General features: G+C 35.2%; 1 protein-coding gene across 1 annotated transcript in view; it reads left to right on the top strand.

Annotated features, from left to right (window-relative positions):
* Nucleotides 1-22,583, top strand: part of NEMF (nuclear export mediator factor) — a 51,376-nt gene that overhangs the window by 8,762 nt on the left and 20,031 nt on the right. The window contains exons 5-17 of the mRNA XM_059373148.1: nt 3,885-4,033; nt 5,017-5,084; nt 6,007-6,093; nt 8,137-8,210; nt 9,329-9,399; nt 9,478-9,553; nt 9,991-10,053; nt 12,122-12,199; nt 12,356-12,564; nt 13,053-13,244; nt 13,532-13,595; nt 16,161-16,249; nt 21,858-21,961. Coding sequence (XP_059229131.1) covers nt 3,885-4,033; nt 5,017-5,084; nt 6,007-6,093; nt 8,137-8,210; nt 9,329-9,399; nt 9,478-9,553; nt 9,991-10,053; nt 12,122-12,199; nt 12,356-12,564; nt 13,053-13,244; nt 13,532-13,595; nt 16,161-16,249; nt 21,858-21,961 — 1,324 coding nt within the window. The remainder of the gene's footprint in view (nt 1-3,884; nt 4,034-5,016; nt 5,085-6,006; nt 6,094-8,136; nt 8,211-9,328; nt 9,400-9,477; nt 9,554-9,990; nt 10,054-12,121; nt 12,200-12,355; nt 12,565-13,052; nt 13,245-13,531; nt 13,596-16,160; nt 16,250-21,857; nt 21,962-22,583) is intronic.

Raw genomic sequence — 22,583 nt, 5'->3', positions numbered from 1 at the left:
CTTTATATTTTGAAGGGTTTGAGCGATTGGCATGCATACTGCTAGGTTTCTGAGGCCCAGTTATTTATGAGTTGGAAATAGAAAATAAGGATTTTGTACATGGGAGTATGTGCTTGGGAATTTTCAGTAGTCACTGTGGTATCTAAGAGAGGTAGGTTGGTTGGTGGTTACAGTAAATCTTGAAGATTGCTCTTTCCTCAAACCAAGGTTTGATCTCCCAGCCTTCATGTCTGGAATTTTGATGCATGGTTTATCTAGAGTTGATCAGACCTTGGGTAAAGAGGTGATTACTACTCAGATTCATTTAAGAAAGTCAGCTTATTAATTTATAACAAAGTTTCAGTAAGAAAGACTCTAGAGAAAGTAAGTTAAGATCAGAAAGTAGTTTATCAGAGTCAAGCACAGCATTTCCCAAAGTATGTTTCTTAGATACAATCTTCCATAGCTAATAAGTGTACCTAGAAATATGGATCCCCTAGCCATTAAAATTTGAGGACCTTTGATAATAAAGTAAGATAAAATTTTTTTAACTCTAGGACTTACCAGTGCCTTTAATATAATAATGTGATGTGTATATCCCCTAGAGAAGGATTTGTTAACTTAGAATTTCCAACTAATTTGATCACAGAATTTTTTTAGAGGTGGGGGAACCATCTTACAGAAGAGTTTTGGGAAACCTTGATTTAAGGAAAAAAACACTTCCAGGGAAGTAACTGCCTTGGGATCTGTCAGATGGTCTTGATAACTGCACATTTTGATTCAACAAACATTTATTAAGTACCTTCTCTGTGGCAGGCTTTATGGCCGGGCTGGTTTTTCAAGTTGTATATTTCTGAACCAGACACTGTATGGCCATTTTCCAAGCTCCCAACTTTTCCTTCTTCAGTTAACTTTTATGTTAAGTTAAATGCATGAATGCTTTGAAGTCAGAACTTTCAGGAGTAGGTATTACTCTTTCAACACCTAGTAACTTCTGGGTAATCAAGGTTAATGGTGGTCCCATCTGTTGACGCCACTAATCTTGCAGCCTGTCTTCCCCAACATGAGACTCGGGCTATTCTTACTATCTTCTCTGACCAACTTCAAATTAGTTGCTAAAGCATTTGTGATTCCCTACATGGATGCTTCTTTGTATTTTTTTTTTTTTTAAGATTTTATTTATTTATTTGACAGAGGCACAGGGAGAAAGGGAACAGAAGCAGAGGAAGTGGGAGAAGCTGAGCAGGGAGCCTGATGCGAGGCTTGATCCCAGGACTCTGGGATCATGACCTGAGCTGAAGGCAGACACTTAATGACTGAGACACCCAGGCGCCCCAGGTATTTTAACTCTATGACAACCCGTGTCTTTGCTGCCTGTAATAAATTTAGAAGGCTGTATTCTTTGGGCAGTTTTATTTTCATTAAGTTTCTCCCTTCTTCGCCTGGGTGGCTGAGTTGGTTAAGCACTTGACTCTTGGTTTAGGCTGGGGTCATGGTTTTGAGGTTGTGGGATTCAGCTCCGTGTCTGGCTCTGTGCTTCATGCAGAGTCTGCTTCAGATTCTCTCTACCTATCCCTCACCTGCACTCTCTCTCTCAAATAAATAAAATCTTTAAAAAAAAAAAAAAGTTTGTTTTTGTTTTTGTTGTTTTTTTTTTAAACTGAGCCTTAACTTCTTTAAAAAACTGAGCCACTGGGTGGCTCAGTGGGTTAATAAACCTCTGCCTTCAGCTCAGTTCATGATCCCAGGGTCCTGGGATTGAGCCCCACATTGGGCTTTCTGCTCAGCGGGGAGCCTGCTTCCCCCTTCTCTCTGCCTTCCTCTCTGCTGCTTGTCATCTCTGTCAGATAAATAAAATCTTCAAAAAAAAAAGTTTCCCCATTTTTTTATTGAAAAGATTATGTAACAATATTAAATTTTAAAAAGTCTTTTTAATCTTTTAATATTTTCATTTTCCCATGTATTTGCTTTACACTTCCTAGGATACAGAGGTTTTTTTGTTTTTTTTGTCTTGTTATTTTTTACTTAATCTAGATTATAAACATTCCCCTACTTTTTCAAGACATAGTTTTCATAAGTTAACAGCTTTTAAATAGTTTGTTATGTTGATATATCATAATTCAGCAATTTCCCTAATTTTTACCTTTAGGCCATTGCTAGTTTTTTCCGTTGTAAATAAACTTCAATAAATATCTTTAATCATGTAGCTTTTGGTTTTATTGAGTTATTATTACATTAGGCTACATTATAAGTGTGGAATTACTTGGATAAAGGGTATAACTATCTTTAGTCATTTTGCCACATAACTATTGCTATCAAAAGAAAAATATCTCTTCACTTAGCTCTGAAATACCTGTTCTGAATTGTTCTGAGTAAGATACAGTATTTGTAGACCTGCCTCACAAGGGCAGCAGTTAGTTCAACTGGTGGTCATCAAGGTGTTAATCGACTTCAGGTTTCCCCTACTGTCCAAAAGTAGAGACATTCTTGTGAAACCTTTTCTAAGCTGAAATAGTGTAAAGCAAAGACACAGTTGCCGGCAATTTACATGGAAAAATTTTTGAGCATTCCCAGACCCAAAAAATAACTTCTCTTAGGCTTTTCTTTTTTTCTTAAGACAATTTCTAAAATTATTTTTATTAACATATAATGTATTATGTGTTAATAAAAATATAAAACATAACATGTATTATATGTTAATAAAAATAATGTAATGTAATGTAATGTATTCAGGTCTGTGCATTGTCAGTCTTACACATTTCACAGCACTCACCATAGCAGGTTCCCTCCCTAATGTCCATAACGCATCCACCCTATTCCCACACCCCCACCCCCCAGCAACCCTCAGTTTGTTTTATGAGATTAAGAGTCTCCTATGGTTTGTTAAGAAAATTTTTTTAAATGATTTTATTTATTTATTTGAGAGAGAAGTAGCGAGAGAGAGCATGAGCTGGGAGGGAGGGAGAAACAGGCTCCCTGATGTGGGGCTCAATCCCAGGACCCTGCGATCATGATCTGAGCCAAAGGCAGACACTTAACTGACTGAGCCACCTAGGCACCCCAGGCTCTTCTGATATGTTAAATTGTGTCTTACTAATACTTGCACAAAATAAGTAGACATAAAGCACAGATAGTTCAAAGCTATGATTGCTTGATGCGGAGATGCTAAGAGTAATTCTGTGGAATCAGTGGTATCACCTTTTACTGCTTGGGATATGTGCTGATTCTGTAACAGATCACTGCAAAACACACTGAGTGCTTTTTTGTTTGTTTTTTGCCTTTTTTTCATAAAAGTGAAAATCCTTTTCGGATTTCTTTTGGTTAGTGAAAACAGATACTAATGTAGGTCTTTTATAAGAAAGCCAATTTCAAAAACTGGGAGTAACTCTGTTGTGCTTCTATTAGTGACTTCTGTTAGAACCACCAGACAATGAGTTTAAAGTTGCTGTGCATTCCTTCATTATGTTTCAAACTTGGGGTACTTTATTTGCTCATCTTACTTCACAGTCTGTGCTGTGCAAATGTAAAAGAGCAATGTTTAGATGTGACTTAAATGTTTTTTGTTTGTAACTTCACTTGTATAGCTTTAAGTTTTTAAGAGACTGCATTTTTTTCTCGCTTTTTTTTTTTTTAAAGGATTTTATTTACTTATTTGAGACAGAAAGATACAGAGAGAGAGAGAAGCGCACGAGCATCAACAAGGGGAAATGCAGAGGGAGAGGGAGAAGCAGACTCCCTGCCAGGAGCCTGATGTGGGGCTGGATCCCAGGACGCTGGGATCATGACCTGAGCTGAAGGCAGATGCTTAACCAACTGAGCCACCCAGGCGCCCTTTTTACTCTCTTTTTACGAAGTTTTAAGAATGATTTGGGAATAGCAGTAAATTATATCTTATTCTATTACAGGGAAACATTGTTCTTACAGATTATGAGTACCTAATTTTGAATATCCTGAGATTTCGAACTGATGAGTCAGATGATGTTAAATTTGCTGTTCGTGAACGCTATCCAGTTGATCATGCTAGAGCTGCTGAGCCTTTGCTTACCTTGGAAAGGTAACATGTTATATTCAAGCTCATTTCATAATGTATTAGAAGGTAAAATAGGTCATAGGTCAGAATATGAATGAACTCTCACATCAGAAAAAATATTTTGTTTACTTGCATACAATAAGTACATTTGGATTGCTTGAACTACATAAATGCATATAAGCAATTAAGCTTCATCTGTAGGTAGCAAATGTAAGTCTTTTTTATCTAAGTCTGGCGTTAGTTCAGGTGTTTTTGATTTCTTGGTAAAGTGAGGGGACTTATTAGCTATTCTGTGAGAAGACAGATGTCTGTCTTGGGCAGAGTGCAAATGGAAATGGTTTAGCTAAGAAAAGGGAGTACTGTAGGATAAGGTGCTGATTTTAATTGTACTCTTCTGGCTGAAAGCTTTTGCTGGCTAATAGCTATAGAAGAGCTTCTGAAAGTATAGCATGCATCACATTTCACCTGGAGGGCTTAATAAAACATAATTGCTGCCCCTGCTTTTGGTGTTTGAATCAATGGATCTGAGATAGGCCCAGGAATTTACATTTCTAACAAGTTCTTGGGTTATGCTGATGCTGCTGATCTGGGGACCAGAGTGATCCACAGCATCGGTAAGAGTTCTCACCAAGTGCATAATTAGGTAAAGCCATTCCAGGTATTAAGATGTATCACCAGGTTCTACAAACATTTACCTGTTATTTGAAAACATCACTTACCTGTCATGTATGAACACACTGGCAGTAAGCAATATGACTTAGTTGAGAAAGTATTGATTTTTCTTAGAAAATTTGGTTTCACATCCCAGTCTGCTGCTCAGGAACCTACTACCCTTGGATAAATTACTTTTACAATTCATTTTCTTACCTACAAAGTGAACTAATTCCTCTTGTACTTAAGTACTCTGATGATCAGGCAATTTGATGTATATGAAAGTTTTATGAATATGAATATTGCTGTTTGTTAAATACAAAGTAGTAAGAGGCATGTCAATTTTGTTTTCACAGATTGACTGAAATAATAGCCAGTGCACCTAAGGGTGAACTACTGAAGAGAGTTCTTAACCCATTACTTCGTGAGTAATCCTAAATAGAGCAGTGAAATGGGCCCCCCCTATTTATTTATTTATTTTTATTTTTTATTATTTTTTTAATTAACATATAATGTATTATTAGAGCAGTGAAATGTTTGCATGAGAATGTAGTTTTCAGGATTCCCTTAAGAAATTAGAAGTCTGCAGCTTTCCAACAGTTAGTATAGCACACATAAAATTTGCAAGTTGGGATTTTTTATTAATTTAGTTTATTAACATTAGTCAGTTTTTGGATATTAAAACTATCTTTTCATTCCTGATTTATGTCCTTAATATGTGGCTCAATTCCATTAAATTTCTGTAACTTGGGCACTGACTTCTATAATTGTCTTAGTCTCAAATTTTTTAAGTACCTGAATTGTTATTACCTTTCAACTTTAGAATAATTTCTCTTCCTCTACCTAAATATTTGAAGTGGTTATCAAACAATAGTCTCTGGTACAGGCTTGAAGGAGTTGAATTATTCACCTTCTGACTAGGAAGTTAGAGTGCTTTTAGAAATAGCATTATGCATTTCTTTCTTTCTTTCTTTCTTCTTTTTTTTTTTTTTAAGATTTTATTTGACAGACAGAGATCACAAGTAGGCAGAGAGGCAGGCAGAGAGAGGGGAGGGGAACCTGATGGAGGGCTCCATCCCAGGACCCTGGGATCATGACCTGAGCCAAAAGCAGAGGCTTTAGCCCACTGAGCTACCCAGGTGCCCCTTGAATTGTTATTTCTAATAACATTCAAAGTAAGTAAACTTAAAAAAAAAAAAATCTTAAAAAGCAAAATAAGTAAATTGTTATTTTCACTGCCCACTATTATTGAGTAGATATTTATATTGGGATAAAAATTTTGAATTATATTTTGAATTTTAAATTTTATAGGAAAATACTAAAGATGATACCCTCTGCTTTTACAGCCTATGGACCAGCTCTCATTGAACACTGTCTTATAGAAAATGGATTCTCTGGCAATGTCAAAGTGGATGAAAAATTTGAAAGCAAAGGTATCCCTGCATGCTACAAGTCCATTTTCATTTATTTCCTTTTTTAAAACTATGAAAATTCTGAGAAAATAATAAAAGTGAGCAGGTAGTTATAAACTTAAAAACATTTGACCTCTGAATGTTCTATCCGTATCGTATTCTCAGCTTCTTACACTGATGTAGCACTTTTATCATGTTATTTTTTTTCTTTTTGAGATTTTATTTATTTATTTGAGAGAAGGAGAAAGCACAAGCAGGAGGAGGGGCAGAGGAAGAAGTAGGCTTCCCACTGAACAGGTAGCCCAATGTGGGGCTCAATCCCAGGATCCTGGGATCATGACATGAGCCAAGGGCAGATTGTTAACTGACTGAGCCACCCAGGTGCCCCACTTTTATCCTTCTTAAAAATTTTATTTATTTGGACAGAGTGAGAGAACACAAGCTGGGGGTGATGGGTACAGAGGGAGAGGGAGAAGCAGACTCCTCACTGAGCAGGCTTGATCCCAGGGCCCTGGGATCATTACCTGAGCTGAAGGCAGTTGATTAATAGACTGAGCCACCCAGGTGCCACCCTAATGTGGTACTTTATCCCTAGTAACTCACAGTACAGTCTCTACCTTATTACCTTTCAAATTTAGAATAGTTTCTCTTCCTCTACCTAAATATTTGAAGTGGTTATCAAACAATAGTCTCTGGTACAGGCTTGAAGGAGTTGAATTATTCACCTTCTGACTAGGAAGTTAGAGTGCTTTTAGAAATAGCATTATGCATGCATTTTAATTCTGAAAGAACTGTAATGTAGCTATATGATGAATTAGGCTTTTGTAATTACTTAAGGGAACCTAACTAAATTGCCAGATTAGGATAGTAAAAATTAGAGGAAATACAAGGGAAATGGAAGACTTGGTCTTTGACAAATTTATCTGCAGATTCTGATGTAAAATTTTTAAAAAGCCCTTCTTCATGTTTATATTTTGGGATTATGTATATATAACTTAAGGTTTAGGGATAGTATTTTTTTTTAAGATTCTTTTTTTTTTTTTTTTTAAGATTTTATTTATTTATTTGACACAGAGAGAGAGATCACAAGTAGGCAGAGAGGCAGGCAAAGAGAGAGAGAGAGATGGAAAGCAAGCTCCCTGCTGAGCAGAGAGCCTGATGCAGAGTTTGATCCCAGGACCCTGAGATTATGACCTGAGCTGAAGGCAGAGGCTTTAACCCACTGAGCCACCCAGGCGACCCGGGATAGTAATTTTTACTGTAAATGTTTTTATGTTTAAAATTACAAGTTAAGGCTGCCTGGGCAACTCATTCAGTTAAGTGTCTGCCTTCAGCTCAGGTCACGGTCTCAGGATAGAGTCCCACATCGGGCTTCCTGCTCAGCAGGGAGTCCGCTTCTCCCTCTGACCTCCTTCCTTCTCATGCTTTCTCTCTATAATAAATAAAATTTTTTAAAAAATACAAGTTAAATGTTTTAGTGAATGCTTTAGTATTTAAAATGTGAATTCAGTACAATCCTGATCAAAATGCCAACAGGTGGTATTGTTTTTGCAATTGTAGTGTTTTGTTTCAAATCTGATATTCTTGTGGAATAAAAGCATGTGAAGTGTTGTGGAAAACTCTGGAAAATAATAGTATAGTTATAATATAATATATAATAATATAAAATAATAAATTATAATATAAAATTATAATAATAGTAGTAGTTATGGAGAATAACCATTTCATTCATTAAAATATATTAAGAATCTAACAGTTTTTGAAGAAATACAAAATAAAGAATTCAGAGACAGGCCCAAATACATAAGGGAATTTAGTATATGAACAGAATACCCTTAAGATCATGAGGGGGAAAAATGATTCAGTAAAAAGCTATTGGAATCACTAGCTGGCCAAAACACGTCCTTAATTATATCTACTGATTACAAACATGAAATAACTGTATCTGCTTTTCTCGAACATTTTTTATTATTCCATCAACACTTTTCTGTTTTATACATGGTTGTTTAATAGTTGTTAATTGACACTTGATTGGCACTCCTTTTTTCCATTTTTATTCTGTAGATATTGAAAAAATACTTGTTTGTCTGCAGCAAGCAGAAGACTATATGAAAACAACAACCAACTTCAGTGGAAAGGTAGTACCACATATACTTACTGTATATTGTTGTGATTCTATTTATTTAGATTTTCAGAATTTAGGTTCATTAAGGATCACTACCTTTAAGTGTTTTGTTGTAACTTGGAAATTCAACATCTATAATATAGTTATTCTAGGTTTTGTTTTTTTTAAATTCATGTTGGTTTTATAATTTTTTTTGTTTCTTTTGTAGAAAGTACTAGGTCAAGTCATTACTGGTATACCAGGAAAGTTGAGGGATTTGAAAATATATCCTTTTAGGTTGATTTTTAGATAGAGAAGCATATTTTAATTTGCTAGTGCTTTTTTAAAAATTAATGCTTTACATCACTATTTTTTATATTTAAAATTTCTTTTAATTTACATTCAGTTAGCCAACATAGAGAACATCATTAGTTTCAGGTGTAGAATTCAGTAATTCATTAGTTGCGTATAACACCCAATGCTCATCACACCATGTGCCCTTCTTAAAGCCCATCCCCCACTTACCCCATCCCCGACCCACATCCCCTCCAGCAACCCTCAGTTTCTTTCCTCAGTTAAGAGTCTCTCCTGGTTTGTCTCCCTCTCTGATTTCTACCCATTACTTTACATCACCCTAATAGGCAAATACCCTCTGAATTATCTCATACCTTCTTTTTCTTCCGTATTTGAAGTATAACTTTATTTATAACAGAAGTTCAGAAAAAGTTCTGTGCAAATTCCGTGCAAATATACTTGCTCAGTTTTTTAAATGAATTAAAATTTCTTACCAACAAAGTGAATCTAAGACTTTCTACTGGAAGTAAAATGCTTCTGGTTGTTTCAAAGTTGCAGAACATCTAAAAGTGGAAAGAAAAAGGTGTAGTGTACATGTATAATCCCACCATTTTATCAAATCATTAGTGTTCATTTTCTTCCTTATTTTTTCTTGACCATATGAAAAAGACAGTATTATTTAATAATACTTAGTCTAGAAACATCATTTAAGAATTGATACAATCAGTAGAAAAATGCAGCAGATTATTTAAAACTGGAATAATCTTATAAGTTAAATTAATAAAATTTGTATCAGTCGTGGAAAGTAAATCTTTGTTAACTATGAAGAGAAAGAGTTTTAATATTGAATTTTTGTAGGGGTACATCATTCAGAAAAGAGAAATAAAACCAAGCTTGGAAGTAGATAAACCGACTGAAGACATATTCACGTAAGCATGTAGGCATGAGTCAATTTGCTTTGGATGTTTATTAATGTTCTTGAATGATATAATAAATATGTTTTACAGGTATGAGGAATTTCATCCTTTCTTGTTTTCTCAACATTCACAATGTCCATATATAGAATTTGAATCATTTGACAAGGTGGGTTTTCCAATTCTGTTTTTTGACCAGTTAGCACGATATGAGTTATTAAATTAATACCAACTTGCTTTGATTGCTAAATTGAAAATATTTTGGAGTTTACAGTCTCTGTGAATCTGGGCATTAAAAATCAATGCAGTACTCCTGGGGATAAAAATATATGTTTATAAAAAATAAAAAATTTTTAAAAAAATCAATGCAGTCAACAAGTAAAAACTATTGAAAAGTTTTGTTGCCCTCTTATTTCAAGATGAAGGACCAAAGATTTTAACTTAAGTTGATTCTATTTATCTGTATGATACATTTACTGGGAATCTGTTCAAGTTCTTTGAGTAGTGTTATAAAATGGACTCTAAAATTCTATGTATGTAAGTTGAAGTAGAGACCATGGTTTTTTAAAAAACTAGTCATTATCTTTTCTTTTTTCTCCTAATAAGGCTGTGGATGAATTTTATTCCAAGATAGAAGGTCAGAAAATAGATTTAAAAGCTTTACAACAGGTATGGTATTGCTGAAGACATTTATATTAAACCAGCTAGCCTTAGTGTGGTTTGCTGTGTAAATGATGCTTTCATAATAGGAATGGGCAGCCTTTCAGAAGTGGTATGGGAATGCCCTGATCCCTTGGTTTATTGATAAAGGTCCAGGGGAGGTCTCATTGTTGAAAAGCATTCCCTCATTTGTTCCATCAGTATGTCAGATATTCTGCAAAATGCAAAATACAGTGGGAAGGTGGGCCCATTATTTATTCCTTAGTATAATTTGCATAATTACAGCAACCCAAAGCTTCTCAAACTTTACTGTTAAGGGAATACTATTCCAAGGAGATTTTTTAATAGGCCAAAAGATAGGAAAACGTCCTTTCTGTACAATTTAATCATATTTATCATTAAAATGTTTTTTTCTAAGTGGGCTAACTCTGCAGGAGAGTTTAATATACTGTTTCCCCAGCACATTTGACCACATTTTTGGAGCATTGCTGCAGAACAGCTTCAGAAATTAGCCACATTCACTCCTGATTTGAAGGGGATTTGATTTTTCAAAAATATTAAGTAGGGACACCTGGGTGGCTCAGTCATTAAGTGTCTGCCTTCAGCTCAGGTCATGATCCCAGAGTCCTGGGATCAAGCTCCGAATCAGACCCCATGCTCAGCCTGCTTCTCCCTCTCCCCTGGCTGTGTTCCCCCTTCGCTGTCTCTCTGTCAAATAAATAAGTAAAATCTTAAAAAATATATTAACAGGTAAAGTCTTGAAATATGTGTGCAAAAATTTGAAATTATGTGAATCCCTGTACCCTCTCTCTATCGAATAAAATTAAACACAATTTCAAAGCAGGTGGGTTGAATGAATTAAATAAGTGTTACCGCCACACGGTGGCAGTACATGAACCAGTACAGTTATTTCATGGAACCATTGAATGGCATGTTTTTATGTGCATCAGAATATCCATGAATTATTTTAGTGATCACTGTTTACTTCTAATAGTCACTGTTGTGTTTTTAAATTTTTTTAAAGATTTTATTTATCAGAGAGAGAGCGAGAGAGCACAGGCAGGGGGAGGGGCAGAGGGAGAGGGAGAAGCAAACTCCCCTCTGAGCAGGGGCCCAATTTGGGACTTGATCCCAGGACCCTAGGACTATGACCTTAGCCAAAGGCAGATACTTAACCGACTGAGCCACCCAGGTATCCTCCACCCCCCTTTTTCTTAAAAAATGTTTTCTTAAGATTTTACTTATAGTCCCCATTCTTAAAATTCAGATTTTTAACTAACTTATTTTAAAGATTTTATTTATTTATTTGTCAGGGAGAGCAGGAAACCGAGCGAGCATAAACAGGGAAGCAGAAGGCAGAGGGAGAAGCAGGCTCCCTCCTGAGCAAGGAACCCAATGCAGGACTCTATCCCAGAACCCTGAGATCATGACCTGAGCCAAAGGCAGAGCTTAACTGACTGAACCACCCAGGTGTCCCAATTCAAATTTTTAAAATATTACATTCAACATTCAAACATTCACTAATTGGTGATGTTATTACTGGTGTTAGAAAACTTGCTCCAAATCAGTAAATTTGAAATGTAAGTGATACATGATAAAATGAACTACCATGAGCCTTTGTGGCATTAATTTAGGAAAAAGAGTACTCTGTAGAGATGATGATGAGAAAATTAAAGGAGCAATAAAATAAAAAGAAGCTATTTTGGTAATTAATGTTCTTTAAGAATGCATTTCCCCAAAACTTCACTTTTATGTGTTAGGAAGACAGTGTCTTGAATTTTGCCTTGAATAATGCAAGGGCATTAGGGGCATATATTACATACAGTGTTACCAGTAATCAAAATACCTTCTTATATAGGGAAGGGGAAGTGGGTAGTCAGGAGAGGTAATTTGAGAGCTTGAAACACTTTGGGGTAGGATAGACCTGGGAGGTGGGTTATAAGAACCTTCGCTAGCAAGGTGACAATATTTAGGGGGCTGAAGTGGAGGTGGGATAGCGAGTTTCAGGACAGAAGAGAGAAAAGGTACAAAAGGCACGAGAAATCTAATTTTTAAAAATCTGTTTTGTCTACAAAAGGAAAAACAAGCATTGAAGAAATTAGATAATGTCCGAAAGGATCATGAAAACCGATTAGAAGCTCTTCAGCAGGCTCAGGTATTATGTTTAGCTTTTTCAGTTTTCAAAAATGGTAACTTTAAAAAAAATGATGACTTTAAATACAACACTGTGTGTTAACTAAGTGGAATTAAAAACTGAAAAAATGGTTACTTTAACTGGCATTATAGTAAACATTTTTGTTTATTTCTTAAGGAAATAGACAAACTTAAAGGAGAGCTCATAGAAATGAATCTACAAATAGTTGACAGAGCCATTCAGGTTGTTCGAAGTGCTTTAGCCAACCAGATAGATTGGACAGAAATTGGGTTAATTGTGAAAGAAGCCCAAGCTCAAGGAGACCCAGTTGCAAATGCAATTAAAGAATTAAAACTACAAACAAATCATGTTACAATGCTACTGAGGTAAGTTTGATTCTTAGTTAAGCAGTTCATGTTTGTTTTCAGTTTGCTTTTTAAGTGTTCACTGTATTCATTTAAAATTTTTTTCTCTTTTATTTGGAAATTTTTCCTCAAAGATAAAGGAAAAACAATTTACATTGAGATGAGACACCTATTTAATTTTTTAAAAGATTTTATTTAAGAGAGTGAGAGAGTGTGAGCGTGTGCATGAACACACGTGGGGTTGGACGGAGAAGGGGAGAGAGGGAATCCGAAGCAGCCTCCATGCTGAGTGTAGAGCCCATCACAGGGCTCAGTATCATGACCCTGAGATCATGACCTGAGCCAAAACCAACAGTTAGGCACTTAACCGACTGTGCCACTTAGTGTCCCCCCGCCAAATGCACTTATTTAAATATTGTAAACCATCTATAATGTAATTGAGGAAAAAAAACTTGAAAACAAAGTGATGTCATTGACATTAGTGAAATACTATTGAATATTTTTAATAGAAATCCATACTTATTATCAGAGGAGGAAGATGACGATGTTGATGGTGACATCAGTGTTGAAAAAAATGAAACTGAACCACCAAAAGGAAAAAAGAAAAAGCAGAAGAATAAACAGCTGCAGAAGCCTCAGAAAAATAGGCCATTACTTGTTGATGTTGATCTCAGCTTGTCGGCATATGCCAATGCCAAAAAGTAAGTGTTAAATATAAGTATGAATTGTAGGTAAAATACTCAACAAATCATTTAGGATATTAAGGATAATATATGTATGTATGTTGTGTATGTATGTGCTTTTGGGTGAAAACACTTTCAGATCTTATTTTTTGCGTTATACAACTTTGTTTTTATTTATATAAAATAAAGATGGGTAATGCACAAAATTTGTTTCGTGTGATTTGAGAATCTAAAATAAGATAAAATAAATAGAAAGCTAAAGAATAAAGATTTTACTTAAAATTAAGAGAAATATATTTTTCTAGATACTATGATCACAAGAGGTATGCTGCTAAGAAAACACAAAAGACCGTTGAAGCTGCTGAAAAGGTACTTAGTATTTCTTAGAGTGAATGTGAATTGTTTTTCTCTGCTTTAACTTAATGGCCCTAATTATTTCTTCTATTTAAATGAGGTTTTCTAATTCAGAAATATCTTTCAAATTTGATTTTGCTTTAAATATGTGTATTTCCAGTATTTATTTTCTTCCCCAAACCTCCTTCCCAGTCTATCCTGTCTCAGTAAATAGAGCTTTCTTTTTTCCCTTTACTTGGCTTAAAAATGTTGGACTCATCCTAGACCCTTTGCTCATAAACCATATCCATTCCCTCATCAGCATATCCGTGTAGCTTTTCTTAAAGGGTGTAACCAGAATCTGGCCACTAATTAGTCCAGGCCCCCATCATCTCTGTTCACATGGTCTTTAATAATAGCCTCTTCCTGGGTCTCTCTCATTCTACCCTTCTCCCCCTGTAGTTTGTTCCTCACACAGCAGCCATAGTGATCTTTTTAAAATTATTTCTGTCTGTTCAAAAGCCAGTTGCTTCCCATCTTACTTAAGACAGTTCAGGGGTGCCTGGGTGGTATAGTCTGTTAAGCATCAGACTCCTGGTTTGGGCTCAGGTCATGATCTTAGAGTTGTGAGATCGAACCCTATGTCAGGCTCTGTGCTCAGCCTGGAGTTCGCTTGGGTTTCTCTCTCCCTCTCCTACTGCTGTCCGCCCTCACCCCTTGGCCACTCTCTCAAATAAAAACAAGACAAAACAAGACCGTTCAAAGCCCTTCTGTCCTAAAGGCCCTACATGATCTGTTCCCCTCCCATCTAATCACCTGTACTCCTTTTGCTACACTCTTTCCAGCTACACTGGGAACTTAGCTGTCCCTGCAACAGTGATCCACGCTGCCTTCTCAGGGCATATGTGCTTGCTGCTCTTTCTTTTGAGAATGTTCTTCCCTCAGAATTTCCATGGTTTGATCCCTCCATTCATTGGCATGTTTTCTAAAATGAGACTTGATGAGACCTTTCTTGACCACTACTACTAAAAGTAGTACTGTCCTCAATCACTCCCTCTCTGCTTTATTTTTCTTCTTAAAAAACACCCCTTCCAGGGACCCTGGGTGTCTCAGTTGTTAAGCATCTGCCTTCAGCTCAGGTCATGATCCCAGAGTCCTGGGATTGAGCCCCGCATCAGGCCCCCTACTCAGCAGGAAGCCTGCTTCTCCCTCGCCCGCTCCCCCTGCTTGAGTTTCCCTTCTTGCTGTGTCTCTCTCTGTCAAATAAATAATCTTAAGAAAAAACAACAACAAAAAACCCTCCCAGCATATGTTTTTTTGTCTTCCCTCTAGAATACAGGTTGTATGAAAGTAGGATCTTTGTTTTACTCATTACGTTGTCCCAGCCCCTGGAATATTGCCTGGAACATAGTAACATTAATATCTGTTAAATGAGTGGCCTTCATGACTTGGCCCTCTGTTTGCCTCTCCAGCCTCATTTCTTGACATTTTTACCTTGAGCACTACTTTCTGGTCAAGCTGGCCTTTTCTTTTTTTGCTTACAGTGCTCTTCTTCCTATTTTTGCCTTGATAGTTCTATTAACCTTTCAGGCTTCAGCCCAAATGCCATTTTCTCAGAAGTACCTTGTTTGACCTAAGCAGTTATAAATTAGTTTCCCTTGTTTACTCTCACAGCATCCCTAGAAGTGATTAACCTATGTTTTATTTGAATAATTATGTATTTTATATTTGTATCTTCCCTAGACCCCTGGTGGGGTGGTAGTGAGAACTTTGTCTTGTTCACTTGTGTGTCTCAGCACCAAGTCCAGAACCTATTTATTACATGGTAGATACTCAATATCTGGTAAACAAATGATACTTTCTGTAATTTGTAGGTCTTGAGCAAATATTTGTATGTGGCAAATCTTTGACTTAAATTATTTTAATTTTTTTTTTTTTTAAAGATTTTATTTTATTATTTATTTGACAGGGAGAGATTACAAGTAGGCAGAGAGGCAGGCAGAGAGAGAGGAGGAAGCAGGCTCCCTGCTGAGCAGAGAGCCTGATGCGGGACTCGATCCCAGGACCCTGAGATCATGACCTGAGCCGAAGGCAGCGGCTTAACCCACTGAGCCAACCAGGCGCCCTATTTTAATATTTAAGACAAAAAAATCTGCTTTCATGTGTGTATGGGATGTGTGTGTAATTTGGGCCATTTTGTGACATTTAAAAGTGATTTCTTGCCCTGTCATTTATTGGTGTTTTGTATATATATAACATATATATATATATGTTATTTAATTTATCTATCTATCTATCTATCTATCTATTTATTTTTGAGAGAGAGAGAGAGAATGCATATGTTCCTGTGCATGTGGCTGCGGTGGGGGGTGGGGAGAGGAGCAGAGAGAGAGGGAGAGAGAATCAAGCAGGCTCCATGCTCAATGCTGAACCCAGTGCGGGACTTGAGCTCACAACCCTGAGATCATGACCTGAGCTGAAATTAAGAGTCAGATGCTTACCCAACTGAGCCACCCAGGAGCTCCTTACTTGCTGTTATTTAAATATGTTCTTAACAAAAATTTTTAACAAATTATTTAAAAACTCTCTTCTTATAAATAGGCATTCAAATCAGCAGAAAAGAAAACAAAGCAAACCTTAAAAGAAGTCCAGACAGTTACCTCTATTCAGAAAGCGAGAAAAGTGTATTGGTAAGTGTTTAACCTTTTAAAAATATAGTTTTTTGTTTTTATTAAAATTATACATGCACATTGTTTAGAAAATCAAGCAGTTCTATAAAGCTTGTTGCAAAAACCAGTAGCCCTGCAACATTTTACCCCTACTCCTGTTGCCTCCTCGCTATAGAAACTATTGTTAGCTCTTTCAGCTGATTACTTTTGGTATATCCCTCCCTTTCTCTTAGTAATATGTTTATATTGCTGCTTCTTAATTTTTCAGTTTTATACTCTATTAATGACTTCCACTGTATAAGATGAAGATTTTTTCTTTCCGCTTGTGTTGCATCACACACATACACACCACTCAGCCTCCTAGTAAAGGTATAGCCTAATTTGCCACAGTTGATATTCAGCATTAATATTATATTAATATTTTAGTTGCAGTTACAGCTGAGTCATATGACATTTTTTCTTTTCTTTCCCTGCTCAGCTTTTTGTCTCCCCTAAAGGTAAAAATTATTGTTTCATTTACCTTTCTCTTCCAAGTGTGTTCAGGCACATTGGAATTCTATCAGCATCATCTTGCAGAAATCTCTCATGAGCTTTTTGACCTACTTTGTTCTAGATCAGTTACTCTTAACATCTTAAGATCTTTTATTCTTAACCTGGAAATTCTCTTTACCCCTCTCTGTTTTGGATTCTCTGTCCTGCATCTCATAATTCCTTTTTCTTCACTGATGGAATATGTGTTCTAGAGGCTACATGAGAAGGGGGTATAAGATGTAAAATTTTTGAGGTCTTCTATATATATAAAAAAATTATTTTTTTGGCTGGGTGTATATTCTGGTTTGAAAATGTTTTCTTCAGACTTTTAAAGTTATTGTTTATTGTGTTAACTTTCAGATTTGACCTTCAAAAGTCTGATGTCATTTTGATACTACTTTATTGAAAATTTGTGTTTTTTTTAATGCTCAGAAAGAAACCAAACCCAAAATGCAAAAAACAAACAAACAAAAAAAAACTTAGTTTTTGTCTTTCTGTAAACTTGTAGATCTTTTTTCTCTGTTTTCTAAAATTTCATAATGGTACAGGTTGGTGAAGATATTTTAATCCATTATGCTAGATTCTCTGTGACACTTTTTAATTTAGAAACTTTCAGTTCTGAGAAATTTTCTGGAAATATTTCTTAGCACTGTAGATTGTGTTTTCCTTTTTGTTTTGTTATTTTTTTTCTTTTTGTCTGGAAGTCTTATTTATTAAATATGGAACTCCTTGGATGGTCCTCCAGTTTTCTTGCATTTTCTGTTTTTCGACTGTTTATCGTTTTGTTCTTTATTCTGAGAGATTTCTGTATCTTTCAGTTCTTCCCCTGAATTTTTAAATGTTTTATTCCTTCCTGTCAAGTTTTTATTTTAATCTATTTTTTTTTTGTAAATCTTTTAAAACTTCCTTCTTCACTTTCTTAATACTGAGAATAGTTTTGATATATTAATTTTATTTAAAAGTATTCTTTTCTTGCAGGTCTTCTCTAAGGTTTTTGGTTTGGGTTTTGTTTTGTTTTGTTTTGTTTTAATTTGTTGGGTTTGTCTTCAACTTTTGTTAAAGACTTTTATTAATGTCTGGTAATTCTGAATTGTCTATTTACATTATTGTCTGTTCACATTTTTACTAGACTATTAAAATGCTGATTGGAAGTTCTCTCTGGGTGGCTGGGCTTATAAAATGATGTACATGGGCCATGTTGTGTGGAACTCTCAGTGTCTTTAGCTTTTTGACTGGTCTCAATTTTCAGGAAAGACTTTTTACCCTGCTTGCATAGTGAAGACCTGGCTGTCATAATTTTGGACGCCCAGTGGGAATAGATTGGGGAAGTTTAGTATCCCGTAATTCATACATTCACTTAATTGCCCTCTTTTATTTATGTTACCTCTACTTAGCAACTATGCCACTTTTCCCCTAATTCAGAGATACTCTTTGTACACTTTATAGAGAATTCTGGCCTTCTGTTAGGATATGGAAGATACAGCTTACTACCATGTTCAGAGCTGAAAAAAAGATCTAGGGAAGTAACTGCTTCTTGATCAGATTTTTGGCCAGTTTTCCTGTTTTTAACCCCATCTTAAACCCTATGTCTAACAGTACCATGTACTGCTATTTTAAGCTTTTTATGGGTTACACAGTGACTTGTTTCTTTGCTTTTTCCATTGTCAGCCTAGATTTCAGGTCCTTAAATCCAGTCGTTTTTCCATTTCTCGGTATGCTGTTGCATTTTTCTTCTCTCTTTCTCTTTTCTTTTCCTCACATCCCTGTTGATGAATAGAATAGACCTGTAATTTTCACATCTCATGTTTTTCTTAGGTATTGGTCTCAAGGTAATATTACTTCATAAAACAGATTGGGAAGTGTTCCTTTATTTTTTTTAAGATTTTATTTATTTGAGAGCGAGGTGGGGGGAGAATGAACGGGGGGGGGGGGGGGGGAAAGAGGGGGAGAGAGAGAGAGAGAGAGAGAGAGAGAGAGAGAAGCAGACTCCCTGCTGAGCAGAGAGCCCAATGTGGGACTCCATCCCAGGACCTGGAGATTATGACCTAAGCTGAAGGCAGATACTTAACTGACAGAGCCACTTAGATGCCTCTGGGAAGTGTTCCTTTATCAGTTGTCCTGGGTTATTTGACAAAATTCCACCTGTGAGGCTGAGTAGTCTTGAAGTTTTCTTTTTGGGAAACTTTTTCACTACAGATTAAAATTCTTTAGTACTTCTCAGATTGTTTGATTTTGGTTAGTAGTATTTTCCCAAGACTTTGTCTATTTCTACAGTTTGGAATGTACTGGCCTAAAGTTTTGATGTTCTGCTAACCTGTTAACATCTGTATAGTCTTTAATACCTTCCTTTGTCATTTATGATAATTGTCATTGTCCCGTCTCTTTTTCTTGGTTAGTCTGGCCAGAGGATTTTCAGTTGTATTAATACCTTTCAAGAACAAGTTTTGACTGTTGATCTCCACTATTATATATGTGCTCTCTATTTTATTATTTTCCTCTTTCTACCTTCCTTCAGGTTTCATTTGCATTTCCCTTTCTGATTTCTTGAGATGGAAACTTAGTTCATTGATTTTTTTGTTCTCCCAGACTCTTATCTTTTCTAATACATATTTCAGGCAGTAAATTTCCCTCTGAGCTTGGCTTTAACTATATTCCGTATTGTATTTTCATTGTCTTTCATGTGAAAATATGTTCTAATTTACATTGTGATTTCTTTACCCATGTGTTAATTAGAGTTACGTTTATTAATTTTCGAACCTATGGAGCTCTTTTGGTTCTCTTTTTGCCATTGATTTCTAACTTAAGTTGCATAATGTTCATTGATGGTATTCTGAATTAACTCAACCCTTTGACATTTGTTATTGAAGCTTGCTTTATGGTCCAACATATTTGGAGTGTACTTTATTTACAAATGTTTCATAAGTAGTTGAGAAGAATGTTCTATAGTTGTTAAATGTATTTCTCTAAATATCAGTTAGGTCACATTCATTAATCAAATCTTTGGAATCTGTACTAATTCTTTTTTTAATTATTGTTTTCTCAATTACTGAGAGTTGTGTTAAGAATCACGTAATTGTGCATTTGTTTCTCCTTTTACTTCTGCTAGTTTTTGCTTTATAAGGTGATAAAAATATAGAGCTGTTATCTGTCCAGTAAATTGAGCCTTTTGTTAACTGTAATCAAATGTTCTTCTAACTTGTAACTTCTTTTTTTCTTCTGTGAGAGATATTAAAACTAAATCAACTTTATTTTGGTTAGTGTTTGCAGGATTTATCTTTTTCCATCATTATATTTCAACCTTTTTATATTTTAAAGCTGTATATATTATTTTCCAGTCTGCATTTTACATGGAGAATTGACTACATTTACATTTAATGTAATTTCTGATATATATGGGTTTAAGTCTAACCATTTTACTGTTTGCTTTCTATTTGTCCCAATTTTTCTTTACTCTTTTTTGTCTTTTTCCCTCTTGATTTTTTTTCCCCTTTTAGTTATATGCTCCTTTACTAAGATAATTACAAAATTTTTACATCTTTATGATTCTCATTTTCTGTCCTTGTGGGTTTATGTCATTTTAGAAACCTCTTTACCATCAATAAGGCAGTTGTTAAATAAGTATAGTACATACATTCAGCAGTGAAGACTTTTTTTTTTTTTTAAGACTATATTTTTAGGTAATCCCTACACCTAACATGGGGCTCAGACCCACAAACCTGAGATTAAGAGTCACATGCTTCACCAGCTGAGCCAGCCAGGTGCCCCAAGAAGACATATATATATATATATATATATATATATATATATATATATATATTTATTTATTTATTTATATTTAAATTTTTATTTTTTTTAAGAAGATATTTTTAAATGAAAAAAGAAAGTATTTTCAGAATAGTTTGTGTTGTGTCCAAAAGAAAAGGTTTAGAATAGCATTTTATTTTAGCTTTTGTATGTATAAGGAAACTCCAGGGAGGCATACACAGAAAGCTAATAACAATGGATTACTGTTTGATAGTGGTAATAGGAACTGAAGGTGGATGCAGGATCTCTCTATACCTTTTTGTATAATTTTAAAAATTTCTAAACTGTGTATATGTATCAATAAAAAATCAAATTAGAAGACGGGAATAATATTGGGACATATAAAGGAGTTTAGTGTAATGCCTGTGCTTAATCTATCATTTTTAACCAGAAGTTTTTAAATTGTAGATTAAGTCATAAAGATTATTATCTTGGTGGTCAGGTGTAATATAGGAAATATTTCTGTTCATCTCTATTTTGTGTCATTTTCTAAATGCCAAGCAAGTATACAATCTTTACTTTTTATCATGATGGTACATATTAATCATGAAAACCCAAATTACTTTGTTGAGAGAAGTTATAATTTTATATTTCTAAAGGTAATTTTTGCTCTATAAGTGTAAAGAATATCATGTCTGTAAACATTCAGTTGAAGACAGGATGGAAAAACTTTTCTTTTTTACCAATAGCCCCAAAACCTAGCCAGTGCCCCATTGGAAGAAAGATAAACCTAGGGACCATGTGACGTTTTATGCTTTTGCTTTATGTAACTCATCGTTAAGTCATCCTTAAGTTTAAGAAGGATCTGTTTGCAAGTGAGATAAGGAGAGAACATACTTTTTTTAAACATAGAATTTGGACACCTGGGTGGCTCACTTGTTAAGCGTCTGCATTTGGCTCAGGTCAGGATCCCAGCATCCTGGGATTGAGCCCCATATATGAGGCTCCGTGCCCAGCGGGGAGCCTGCTTCTCCTCTCCCCTCCCCCATACTTGTGTTCCCTCTCTCACTATCTCTGTCATAAGTAAATAAAATCTTAAAAAAAAATTAAACATAGAATTTAATTACCTTCTAAAGAATATCCTAAGGTAATTTGTATTGCAAGATTTCAATAAAAATTCAGTTTGATGCTTTAAGAAATTAAATCATCAAATTAAAAAAAATTAAATTATCAGTCTTAACATATGAAGGTAGGATAGCTTCACTGGGTTTTTTTTGTTTGTTTGAGAAAAGGATGTGAATTCAGGTGACTATAAAGGGAAAGAATGTTAACTTTTTTTCTTTCAATTTGATAGGTTTGAGAAATTTCTGTGGTTCATTAGCTCAGAGAACTATCTAATTATAGGTGGACGAGATCAGCAACAGAATGAAATGATTGTGAAAAGATATTTGACAACAGGTAAGTATGATTAAAATTTTAAAGAATTTTCTCCTAAGTAATTGGATCAGTTATCTCAGTATGAGAACAGGTTTTCATCTTCTACTCCTTTGCCTGACAGGTTTAATTGATAGAGTTTCATTGTGGTGGCTTATGTTTGTTGAATATGTGTTTTGACACTTAAAATGAGAATCTTAAAATGAGATTCTCATTTTAAGTGAATAGTCCTAAAGTAGTAGTGCTGAGCTAATCTGTAGTATTGGACTTTTTTTTTTTTTTTTTGGAAGATTTTATTTATTTGACAAAGATCACAAACAGGCGGAAAAGCGGGCGGGGGCAGAGAAGCAGGCTCCCTACTGAGCAGAGAGCCCACACAGGACTCAATCTCAGGACCCTGAGATCATGACCTGAGCTGAAGGCAGAGGTTTAACCCACTGAACCACCCAGGTGCCCCAGTATTGGACTTTTGATTCCCTGCTGCATTAACAAAATAGCTTTCAGTCCTCCTGAATTATTGTACATCAAAATTTTAAAGGCTTGATTTTTTAGTGCTGAAGTTCTTGACTTTTTTTTTTTCACATTTAGAAACAGGACTTAAGCCCTGTAGTGTAAGGCTTCTCATTTATTTTTGTTGGCTGATAAC

Source organism: Mustela nigripes, chromosome 13 (genome assembly GCF_022355385.1).
Source record: "Mustela nigripes isolate SB6536 chromosome 13, MUSNIG.SB6536, whole genome shotgun sequence".
NCBI classification, from domain to species: domain Eukaryota; kingdom Metazoa; phylum Chordata; class Mammalia; order Carnivora; family Mustelidae; genus Mustela; species Mustela nigripes.
Note: the sequence above shows the minus strand (reverse complement) of the source record. Positions and strands in the feature narration are given on the sequence as shown.